Source organism: Pseudopipra pipra, chromosome Z (genome assembly GCF_036250125.1).
Source record: "Pseudopipra pipra isolate bDixPip1 chromosome Z, bDixPip1.hap1, whole genome shotgun sequence".
NCBI lineage: Eukaryota > Metazoa > Chordata > Aves > Passeriformes > Pipridae > Pseudopipra > Pseudopipra pipra.
The window spans coordinates 49,326,754-49,339,223 of NC_087581.1; the positions used below are offsets into that span (position 1 = coordinate 49,326,754).

Genomic DNA, 12,470 nt, shown 5'->3' on the forward strand with positions numbered 1-12,470 from the left:
TCACAAAATATTCTCGTTCAAGCTGATTTGGGCAAACTTAAGTGCTTCAGGAAGAAACATAGTGTAATTATATCCTTCTTGTAAATTTTGAAGCAGTTTTCTTGTCTGACCAATTCCTAATGCAATTTTTTTAACTCTACAGGTATTTTTTTTCTCTGCCATCCCCTACTGAGATTTTGTGGTAATTTCCTACGTAGTACTTGAGAGCTGGGCTCGTGTGTATGCCTCATCTGGCCTCTGCAGTGCCTCAGTGCATGACAGCCAACTCCACACTGGGCCAGGTGGGCTGAAGGCTCCTTGGTAGGCTCCAGGAAACTCCAGCAACTCAGTTGAAGGGTAGTGGGTACATCAGCTGTCCACACTCCACTGAGCACTGTTCACCCTGGAAGGGCAGCCATGAGGTAAGCTATAGGCCCCAGAGGTCTCCAGCTGACAGACTGTGGCTCTAATGTTGGGTCCTGGCCAACACAGCTCTTCAAGCTTGAACTGATTTGACAGCTGCTGTGACCACCTTCCTCTCGTATACCCACACGGTGACTGGCTTCCTCCAAGCTTCCCTTCGTTGATGAGCAGTGTTTTCCTGGTGATCTGACTCCTTGCACCCTTGCAGGTGTTCAAAGGTCTGGTGCCAGACGTCAGGCAGTAATGTCCCCATAATCCTCTTGCAGCGACAGAGCCTTATGACCGGGTGTGCCTGCGCCTGGCAGAGGGCAGGTAAGCTGCTTCCTCTTCCCAACGCGGTGTTGTTTACAGCACGCCCTCATTCAGCTGCTACTTTCCTTTGCCGCCCTGGGAGCTTTTGGGCACGCAACTTAAACGGCTTTTTTTGTGTGTGTGTTTTTTGGGGTTTTGGTTTGGTTTTTTTTTTTTTTTCTGATAACTACCGGGAGTCTCGTTAAACTAACGCTGCCCACTTTGCAAGGCATGGGCGTAGGTCCGGGCGTATCTCCTTGGACTCAAGGAGGAAGGCCAGCCCCCATCCAGGGTACAGTGCAAGCCCCGATACCACTTTTGACAGCGATGCTGGACTGAGAAACGCGGCCGCGTTTGTCGCCGGGCTGTGATTTCACACCGACAAACCCCAAACAACCTCCCGCGCCGCGTAGCGCGGAACCGCGCCGGGCTGCGCTCGGGCCATGGCGCCCCTTGGGCCGCGCCCTGCGCCCGCACACCACCATGGGAGCCCCTTCCCCGCGCCAGGCTGGGAGGCAGTGAGGGAGGGACGGCAGGATGGCGGGCGGGCGCTGCCGCCGAGCCCCGCTAGCTCCCCGAGCGCCCGGCCGGGGCCCACCTCCGCCGCGCTGTGCGAAGCCCCGCGGCGCGGCCCGCCACCCCCGGCCGAGGCTCCTCCTCCCGCTGCCGGTCGGTCCCAGGGCGCAGGGCTGACATCACGCCCGGGGTTTCCATCCGACCGCGGGAGGGGGAGGCTGCGCGGAGCGGCGGCGTGATGGCGGCGGTCGGCAGCACTTAAGAGGAGGCGGCGGCGGCGGAGCAGAGAGGCGCCCACTCCGGTTCTCCCTGCGCCCCTCCCAGCGCGGCCCGGGCCCCATTGTTCGAGCGGCAAAGCGAGCGAGCCCGCGGCGGAGGCAGCGCGAAGCCGGCGAGAGGAGCGGCGGCCACCCAGGCCCCGCCGCGGCCACGGGAGCCGCCCGCGACACGGGGCTGCGTACGAGCTCCCCGCGGGGCGCAGAGCGACCTCGGGCCGGGGGCTCCCCGGGGAGGGTCGGGCCGGCCGGGCCCCGCGCACCGCAGGTAGGCAGAGGCCGCCATGGCTCCTCCGCTGCCTCCGCCGGTCGGGAGCCGTGCAGCTGCCGGGGATGGGAGCGGGCGGGGGGGCGGGCGGTGCGGAGGAGATGCGGCCCGAGGCGCGCTGCCGGCCGCGGAGGGGTGGATGCCCGGCGCCGGGCCGGGTCCTTGGGCCCGCTCGCTGTTGTCCGCTGAGGGAGGGAGGGATCCGCTGGGACCGAGACGGGCAGTGGGGCCGAGCTGCTCCCGCTGGCTCCTGCGGGGGGAGCCAGTGCGGAGCCGCCCGGGCGGCCGGAGAGCGGCCGCGGCTCCGCTCCGGCCGTGGGGGGCGCCGGGGGAGGCAGTCGTGGAGGGCGGCGGCGGCGGCCTTGGAGGCGCTGCCAGGGAGCGGCGGCCGCGCAGGCCGCGCCGAGAGTGGGGCAGGCGGACGGCCCTGCCCGCACTCCCTGCGGACGAACGGCTAGGGATCGGGATCAGCGGGGAGCGGGCGGCGGGGAGAAAGTTTTGTCGCCGCCCGCGGTGTTCCCCGGGGCGCTGCGGGTGCGGCGCTGTCCGCGCGGGAGCGGCCAGGTCGCCGCCGTCGCCTCCGCGGGATCCCTGAGCGCGCTGCGCGGCCCCGCCGGGGCTCGGAGCTCCTTCTAGTCGCTCTGCCCTCGCTCATCGCCATTGTTCGCAGGCCGGAGCGGCCCGAGCGCAGGGCAGTGCCCGCCCCTCAGCGAGGGTTCCCCCTTCACCGCCGAGGTTGGGGCTGTGGCGTGTTCGAGGGGAGCACCCCGGGGCAGGCAGACCCTAATCGCCTTCACACCGTTGATTCCGAGGGCGCAACTCTTGATCTGATTATCAGTGAGTTTATACTTGCGGCCCATTTCCCGTGAACCCAAACTTTCTCTGGATTCACCGGATACTGACTGCAGCGATCTGACTTAAGATGCGCATGTATGTGGAATAATTATCATTCCATCTGTGAGATCTTGCTGGTGTGATTTAGTGGGGACTCTTGTGTTAAACGGGACAGTCTTAATTTTCCTGCTGCTGCCCACAGGTGTATGTAAGCATTATGTATGTACCTGGAAATGCCTCCACTGTGTTTTATGTATGAAATACATTTTACTAAGCAAATCTTAGCTGAACCTTAATATTTATGGGGTTTTACCTACGTGTACAAGTAGGCATTTTTTTCTTTAAAATTTAGATTTACTTTGTTCTGAAGTCAATACTATGGCAAAAGTTAAGACATGAGGTATAGTACAAATATGCAGTAAACTGTTCTTCTCACCCTGCAAAAGCTAAGGAAAATGTAATTTCCATAACATTTCCTATTCTGCAGCTAGTGGTTTGGCAGAAATCACCATCTTCATAGCATCATCCATGAAAAGTTTCATAAAGAAGCATAATGACATAAAGAAGTGTATGTTGGGACCCAGATGCAGTCAGACAAAAAGCTGGACAGGTTTTCTATGCCTTTTTTATATTTCAATTAGCTCTTCCATTTTTTTAAAGTGTAGCTAGTAAAAAGACCTGATTTTTGTTTGTTTTCACAGCAGGAAAACCAATTTTTTTTTCTCAGACAAGAAAATGATGATAAAATGAATCGACAATGAACAGGTAGCACAAAAAAAGCTGGTTTTGAATTACAGACATGATGTCAAACATGCCCCCTTTCACTGTTAGTGAAAAAACCAGCTTATTTTTGGTATCTCTTTAATTGCAAACATACTTTAAAATTGTGTTAATGTTTTTCTTTACTGTCTTAGGTATTTTTGGAGAAATCTTGAATACCCAGTGAGAACACTAAAGCAAACACGTACAGAGTCTGGAAGACGTACAGAGTACCAAGAAGTGGATTCCTAATATCCACCTTGTAACCTGAGTGGACTTTTATTTATCTTTTATACTTCTTACTATTTACAATGAATGGGCACAGTGATGAAGAAAGCGTAAGAAACAGTAGTGGAGAGTCAAGGTAAGCACTCACTCATCTCAGTTATTCTTGATTATTTAGTAGGCTCCTATACTTTGTTTACTAAAACTAGTTTATATTTGAACTTAGTTCTAAAGCTTCATGGTTAACAAGTGGATCATAGTTAGGAGGACTGGACATGCTTTCTTACAGGTGCTTCATCTGCTTGTTACATTCATATGGTTTCAGCTAAGAATGGGAATGATCTTGTATACGTGTTACATAATAAAGCTTAAGAAGTATTAAAGCCACATCAGCATCCAACAGAATAGTATTACTCTTCTGAGGAAATAAAGTGTGTGAAGTGTCAAAAGTGGAAACATTGAATTCAAATGTTAAACTAAAGCTACCGTCTATAAAGTGCAAGGCACACATGGGTAATATGTGTTGTATAAAACCCTAACTAGACTGTCTCTAGGTGGGGTAGTGGTTTGTTCAGTTTTGTTCATGATTCTGTTAGTCTTCAGAACTGTCACAGTAGTATAACTGCAAGTGCTAACTTTGTATTTGTTATCCGAAGTGAAAGTACTCTTTCGAGTTGTGTTTTTAACTAAAAAAAATAAAAATCAGTCCTCTAATGTCAAATTACACTCTTACAGCAAGTGCTGAGGGTTCGCATGTCTGGAAAAGCCTGATTAGAACATCCTCGCATCCATGCAGAGTGACAGCCAATTTCTAGGGGTGGAATTAAGTTCTTTTACTAGAATGGTTCCAAGTTCAAAAAGTCCCTCCTGCGCTACAAAGTTTAGATTTCTAAAACTAGAAATATGATGAACGCTAAAGGTTTAAAAGTCAACTTGCAAATAAAAGGTGGGTTTTAGGCTTCTGTTCTAAGAGATGATTGTGACCATGCTGTTTTTCTGCCCCGCTCTCTGTCTGATCACAGCCTGGTGAACTGGTTAGCTAATTGTGTCAGTCAGAGGGTCATAATGAAAACTATGTTCTGCAGTCTTTGTAGAAACTTCCAGTTGCGTAGACAGAGATCTAAATTATTGTCTCAAATAAAGAAGTGCAAGAAGAACATAGTTGCCAGCTGATCATGTGCTGCCCATTAAGCTTGCAACTTACCACAGTGTTTGATGGACTGGGAAGAAGGGGAAGAAAGAAGTGTTTTAAGTGACTCTAGGTGCAAATCGCAAGGTATGAACAGTAAAACAGAAAATACTTTAATAATTCTTGTGTATTTTTATGTCAAGTTTGCTGGTGTACACAGGATTGTCCCAGAAAGACAGTAAACTTTCAACCTTGTGAATAATTTGTACGTTCTAATACATAATAATTTTTGAAAATATCTGCTTTCATAAAAGTTGATATTGTTTCAGTTAGCAAACAAGTTTGAAGTTCTTCTGGTGAGGGGCAAAATATTCCTTGTTACTTAAACCCAACCAAACAACAAAAAATTCCAACAAACTCGAACTTACCCAGGACAAATCTGATGATTTTATGTGTGAACTTTCTTACTACTTGAAACAAGCCACCTTGCTAAAGATTTGTGGAAAAACTATGTTGTATTGAACTGTGACTGCCCATAAATACCAGTGTATCAAAAATATTTAAAAGCTGTAGCAGTTCAAGAGACTAAACAAGTTAAATGTCATGAAGTTCTCAGCAGCTTAGTAAAAAGTAGGTATCAGAAGGATACATAGTACTCAAATTTTGATAGTTGCCTGCCGAGGGAGACTTTGTCCTTCATCTTAAATGTCTTGCTGAGCACATTTTAAAACTTCAAAAAGATTTAAAATGCAAAAAACTATTTTTTTCCTGTGATTGTGTCCCTTGTTAACCCCATAGCCTAAGTCACAGGCAAGTCTTGGAAAGCTTACTTTCATGTTTGGCATGCATTATCAGGAAACCGTTCTTGTAAATGAAATGTGAAAACTTTACATTTTACATGATGGAACTCTGTCCTATCTAACCTAGTTCCATTATTAAAATAATACAGAATATCCTTATATGACTTGCCCTTGGTTTTTAGTCTTTTTTTTTTCTTTTTAATTTGTAGGTTTCCAGTACTTGAGATGGTTTTCACTCCAAGGGGAGTTGCCTTAGCAAGCTGCAGACAGATAGCTAACTGTAACTTGGGAAGTGTTGCGGTAATTAGCCTTCAAATCTGAAAATGTGAATTTTACAGAATGGAAGTAGAGGTCACTAACAGAATATGTTTACTAAGCTTCTAGTGGTCCCATTCCATGCAGAATGCTAGAGAGGGAAGTGAAACAAGTGAAGAAAGCAATTGAGCACTGCTAATGGCAGTAAATTGCAAAGAAGATCAAATTCAAAAATTAGTAGGATAAAAGAAGAGATGAAGGCAAAACCAGTGATAATCTGGGCAGTGGCATTGGTGATAACTACAAGAAGTCTTTGAAAACTTGTGTCAATTTACAAATTTAACACTTTAAAAGTGCAGTAAAGCCATTCACCAGCCTTTCGTGTCTGGTGTAAACTCCTGTGGCTATCCTTCTGGAGTGACAGTCTTGATAATAAATACAGCCTGATTTAGGGGAGCCACCATCATAACTCTAGACAGTTAAGCAGTGGATCAGGGCTGCATTTGCAAAAATACACAGGCAGAGGACACAGCATCATATCGTTTTATGGAAATAATTATGACTTGCAAAAGGTGTGGAAAGTCTCTAGTATTCTCAGCAGTACAAGGGCTGGAGAAGGTTGATCATAAACCTTCAACTATGCATGGATCTGCTTTGTGGTAAAGAATGGTAGCTCTCCTTAACTCACTGTGTCTGGCTGTGAAGATGATTTTTTTTCTGAAGTGTGTGAGAGGAATGACCAGTTTGCAATTCTTCTGCACACCTTGCCAGGGTTGCATGTGTTCATCTGTCTGCTAGATGACTAGAAAACTTTCCCTTGTTGCAGGGGTTGATCCTGAAGTTCTGTTTTGTTACAAGTGGAAGAGTGCATGGCCACACTATTTGGACTTTCCTTGCCTATTTCAGCAACCTCTGAAGCTCTAGATCAGTACTAGAACCAAACATGATGGAAATTGAAGGCTATCATAAACACTTACCTAGTCTTGTTGATTGGTGTTCTGATTTTTGTCCAATAATCATGTGGATTCTATTCTCCAGCTTCTTGTTTACTTGAAAAAACTACTCTAGTATTTTTAAGTAGCTCAAGGTAAAATATCAAAGGTACTGTTCGTCTGGAGAGCGAGTGTAGACACACAGAGTTTACAGCAGTACTCTGCGAAGCTGACTCCTAAGCGAAGCATCTTTGTATAGTGTTCTTGAAAAGAGCTCCATTACAACCTTCAATATGAATAAATACATTCAAGTTATATAGTAATAAGAAAGCTTAATCAGCAAGGAAGGGCAGTTATGCCTGAACTGCAAGGTAAGTACCAGGTAGAACAGGGACTGCAGCAGTGAAACATTGGTGCTAATTGAATAACAATCTGATTTCCCATCTCATTGCTCTTCCTGTGTTCTTGCAGACCAACGTATAGAGGCCTTGATGAAACCTTCCTTTCTGTAGGTAGTAAGACATGTGCTCAGTGCAGTATAACTGGATGGTAGCTACCTGGGGTGTAGTTCTCCCATTTTTGCAGTAAGCAGAGGGCAGCTGCTAACACCAAAGACTTCTACAAGTGTTTACACACTTAAAAGTCATTGCTAATAGAAGATAGTAATTTCAGTGGGTTTAATTCACTTTGTGGATTGAATAGTCTGTGGACCACAAAAGGTAATTAAGTGAAGACCAAAGACTTTGTCAGCAGGTTTCAATTCGCTATATAAATTCATACCTTTCATAGGAAGGAAAAAAGATATATTAAAAGTCACAACTTTAGGTTCTTGCTTTCCTGAAATGTAATTGGGAGTTAAAACAGAGATTGACCAAGCAGAATTATGCACTGGATTATTTTTGATAGTAGTTTAATACATAATATAAGTCTGTGTATACAGCAAGAGAGAGCATATACATAAAACTATATGTGTGTAGATGGATACTTACTGCACAGGATTTCTCAGATCAACAAAAGAACCTGAATGGTAAAGAAAACTATTGGTAGAACTTACTGTAAACAGCTAGTGACTAAAGCAAGCTCCTCACTTCTGTTAGCAGTATTTTTCCCTTTAATTAGCAAATTGCTCTTTTATCAGGAGTGATCTCTTACAGAATTGAGCGTACTAAAGCATGGTAAGGTGTCACTATCCAAGTTAAAACATCTTTTGACTTCTTTTTGGAAGAGTTCGGATAGAACATGTATTAAAACCCAAGTGTGGTTTTTGGTGTGGTGGTTTTTGGTGTGGGCTTTTTTGTTTGTTTGTTTGTTGGGGCTTTTCATCTAGAAACCTTTCCAGCTAAAACAAGAAATTATAAACTCATGATCCAGATGTGATCATACACATGGTTTTAAGTTTGGCTTTGGGGCTCCTGCTGAGTTTATCCAGGTCCTGCTTATAGTCTAACCTAACTGGATGGCAGATACCTATTCCACATATTATAGATGCAATTCCACCATTCTGTGAGTTTCACGATTTTAGCCGATGCAAGCTTTTTGCATTCCTCAAAGCAGAGTGAGGTTCTGTGAAACAGGCAGTCTATACACCAGACCTATTCAGATGTGGCCCCTCAAGTGGCTTCTTTTTTCCCAGTTAAATTCCGTTTAATACTTTTTTGCTGGTGGTCTGCAAGGAGCTTCTGGGAGAGAGATCGTGGTGTTGTGTCTCAGTCCAGCTGCATATTGAAGGTTGCTCTTAAGATGTGTGACTTCTGTCTCTCAAAGACTTGCAATGTGGTTCATAGCATCGTGAAAGTTGGTGGGTAATCAGCAACATTTGGTAGATCGAACATAATACTCTTTGTGCCCTCTGTTTTTTATTGGCAGTAATAAATAACATAAGTCATCCTTATGCATCTAAGTCAAACAGTGAAGATTTCTTGCAAAAAATAAAATTAAGAAACCCTCGACTTACATGATATCTGCCTAAAGAAACTTGCTTGTGAACTTGCAATTTTAGGAGTTTGGTACTTAGTCTGTTACTTCTGTGCATTTCATATTCAAATGCTTGCCTGTCTTCAGCTTGTTTTAAAAGAAACCAACAACCAAACAAAAACCAGATAGTCCACTGTAGTCTCAGATGCTTATCAAAGGCCCTGCAGAAAGTAATCTCTTTTTTAGTATGTTGAACTTTATTTTGCATGACTTGGTACTCTCCTGCTGTTCTTGAAAAAGAACATTATTAAGGTAGCTTCACCTAATGAATGCACTTAAAATCTGTGACAATAAACCACCCGCTCTTGGATTCATTATTATCCTAGACCTTACACGGGAGCTTAAATGCTCAACCAGTTCTTTTGCAATGTGACTTGTTTAGCTTTCCATTTTAGGATTTATATTTCTGGTGCCTAGTTCCTCATTGTGTGATCCTCTCAGGGGCACCTTGTTTTAAGGGATAAGCTAGTGAAGCTAAACTTAAGACTGTTGAAAAGAACTAATGGTTCTGTGTCAGGATACTTGCTTTAAGCCTGTCATCTCCCAAAACATTCCCCTTTTTCATTTTAAGGGGTGGTAGTTTGGAAAAAAAGATAATATTTCATGTTTGTTTTAACGTTTTACCTCTTCTGATACCTTCATTAAGCTATGGTGCTTTCTTTCAAAAGAGTCTGCAAATAAATACTGCATTCAGGCATGCATTTGTTGTGAATATGTAGGGACTAGCCAGAAACAGTGTTTATAAAAAAGAACAGAAAAATTCCTTCAGTGTGTCAGACTTCCATATCAAATCAGATTTGACATGTGCTGTGTACAAATGCAACTATCAAGGGCTAGAGGTAAGAGGTTTCTTAATATGTCCTGAAGGGTGCTCTTTCTAGAATTTATACCTCAGTTTGTCAACATGCATGAAACTATAATTTTTCATGTAGAAATTCCATCCTGAGAACTGCTACTCATTTTCAGTGTATACTGTTGCCTGCTGCTGAAAGTTATTAGTGACAGCTGACTTTTTAATCATTGCCGTGGTTTGTTTGCAGGATAGAGAAAAAGTCTCACTGCAGCAGTATTGAGATCATCACTGGTGCTTTATCAGTCATGTTTGTTTCTATTTTCCTTAGCCTTATGATGGTCCACTGTTTCCTACTGTCTTTGTTTATTTTGGTGGTTTTTTGTTTTGGCTTTTTGGGTGTTCATTTTTTCCTTTTCTTTTGAATAAAATGAATGCAATGTAAGGTTTCTTACTCAGGAGCATGCCATTTTCATATTACCTTTTTTTTTTTAATAAGTAATATATTTAATTTGCCTGGAGCTGGAGGAGGGAAGAAAGCTTATGTAATGCCCAGAAGGACGACTCAGAAAAGCAGTAATTTCATTTTGAGTAATGGAGTTAAGTATCTTAAAAGAGCATAAATGGTCTTTATTGGTTAATCTTGGTAAACATTTTTTTACTGTATCTATTATATTAACACCACCTCTGTTTTGTAGCCCCGTTGTTTTCATCTACACTTCCTGTTCTAATTTTTATGGTGTTCATAATTTCTTAGGCATTTTGCTTCTTGGAATCCATCAATCTTGGAAGAAGGTAAGGAAAAAAAAAGTTGGACCACCAAGTAAAGTTGGTTAGAAGACATCAGCAGTACAAGAACAGAGCAAAAAGACATGATGTGACACAGTAAAATAGGGTGAATTTGACAAACACAGGTTTATGGCAAACATTCTCAGTTAACTGAGAAAGAAGTCTTGTATGCTGGCTATTTGGCTGATTAAAGTGTGACTTTTCTCCAGAAGAGTTGAATGAAGAAAAGCAGGTTCCAGCTCTGGACTCTGCTGCAGAGAGACCTTCTCGACTAAGTTAGGAAAAGGTGGGGGAGAGAGAAACTTCCTCATTTATGCTAACTGGCTGAAAATAGCATAGGTTTTCTTTTACTTTCCGGTTTTAATCAGGCTTTTGTTTGGAAGAAAGAGGTGGATACAGTTGCACAGAGCACAGACAAAAAAAGGCTGGTTAGGTTGTACTCAAACCATCTCTCTTACTCTACCCTAAATGTCTACGGCAGCATGGTAAGATAACCACTTTTGTGTTTTGCTGAACTGTTTCCAATAGGATCATCTTAAGCAAAGACCCTGGCCTATACAGGAAGAGGAATTGTCAAGAAATAACACACTGTGCATCTCCTTTTCTGCAAGGGGGACTCTGAAGAGAAGGGACTGGAAGCGCTGTTCCTGAGACAGTATTTATGTAACAGCATTAAACAGCAGGAGATAGCTAATTGTGACAATACTCCATCATTGAGGAAATATGTAATGTTCCTTGTATCCTATTCCTGGAGATGTGATACCAGAATCTTACTAATTAGTAATGCCAATTCAGGTGATTAATTTTCTGGAGGTCAGTGATGCTGCTTTGCACGAATGGGCATTACTTGTTGCAAGGAAAGTTAGTCAGATTACAGACCCTAGTTAGACTACATCAGCTGACACTTAAAGCTCCTTGGCTAGAAAATAAATTGCTTATAGACTTGCTTATGTTTCAAAAAACACAGGTGTAAAATTAAAGAATCCCATAGGCAAAAGTGGACAAAAAAGCAACCAAGGGTGTTGTAACGACCTCACAGCTCTTAGCTCCCTGAATTTATGTTTTAACATCTTTTTTGCAGAGCTTAGGTTCTGTTTCTTTAATGCAAGTAAACTTTCTTGCTATCAGACAGAGGGTTTTTGTCTTTAATGCAGCAATGATTTTAAAAATCAAATTTTATTACAGTGTGAAATGTCTTCACTTATCATTTGGTTTGCAATGGTAGCTTCCTTTGCTACTTACAGAAAATACACGTTTTCTTATTTTGCATCTCCTTTCCTTTTCAAGGAAGATAAACCATTTCTGGAATTCTGCTGATAAAAGTTGTTAAAATAAGAGATTACTTGTCTTCAAGCTCTGAAAAAGCTTTTAGACCTCTCTCAGGGCTATTATGATTATTTTTGCCTTGATATATAGCTGGCTGCTAGGGTGTCCGCTTCAGCAGATAGGAAAATTTCAGCTGAGTTACTATAAATATGATGAAACTTCTGGACCATGTTTGTCTTTTCCTACAAACTTCAAAAACTCAATTGCATTTCAAAAACTCTGGTGAACAGGCTTTTTAAGTTTGCAGTGATGCTGGTAGACAATGCAGTGTGTTGGGAGTTCTGCGTGCTGCTGCTCATTTTCTACATCCACAATACCATGCTTCATGGAAAAAGGGAGAAGGTATTACGCCACGTAGTAGTTTAAAGACTTGGAAAAGGACTTGCAGTGTGTCACAATTCAATGTGGATGCATGTACTAAAACTGAAAAATACCAAAAATACCTTTTTCATTTGAAGTCTGTTTAGCTTTTTTTAATAACTCTCTATTGATTTCTAGTGGCTTATACTTCAGTTTCAGGACAGGAGTCTCAAGAAATACTGTCTATTCACTCCTGCTTGTTTTTTCCCCCTCTCCATAGGCACTTTTGAGAGTGTTTTAAAATGGTTTATCTGTTCTTCCTATTGGTGGTACTGACACCATAGAGGAAAATAAAGAGGGCAGCAATAAAAATGAACACACTGGTGAGGACTGAATGTGTTTTCAAAGTGTTATAGCTCATACTGTTTCCAGTGGTGTTTGAATTGTGCAAAAATTTCTCTAACTCAGAGCAAGGGTAGGAGTAGTTAAGGAGAAATTCTACAGTTCTGCATATTTTGTTTCTGCCTTCCCCCTTTACTGTGAAGAGATGACAGATGTAAATGCTCTTGAATTCTGTGTATGTAAATGTGCGTACCTTTTCTTAA

At 43.2% G+C, this 12,470-nt stretch overlaps 1 protein-coding gene across 2 annotated transcripts in view; it reads left to right on the forward strand.

Moving 5' to 3' along the window:
• The first annotated feature begins 1,613 nt into the window (after positions 1 to 1,613).
• The window catches only part of CHD1 (chromodomain helicase DNA binding protein 1), a 60,369-nt gene continuing 49,512 nt past the window's right edge, over positions 1,614 to 12,470 (forward strand). For both annotated transcript variants that reach the window (XM_064640864.1, XM_064640865.1), the window contains exons 1-2: positions 1,614 to 1,752; positions 3,501 to 3,709. In XM_064640864.1, coding sequence (XP_064496934.1) covers positions 3,657 to 3,709 — 53 coding nt within the window. In that variant the 5' untranslated portion in view covers positions 1,614 to 1,752; positions 3,501 to 3,656. The remainder of the gene's footprint in view (positions 1,753 to 3,500; positions 3,710 to 12,470) is intronic.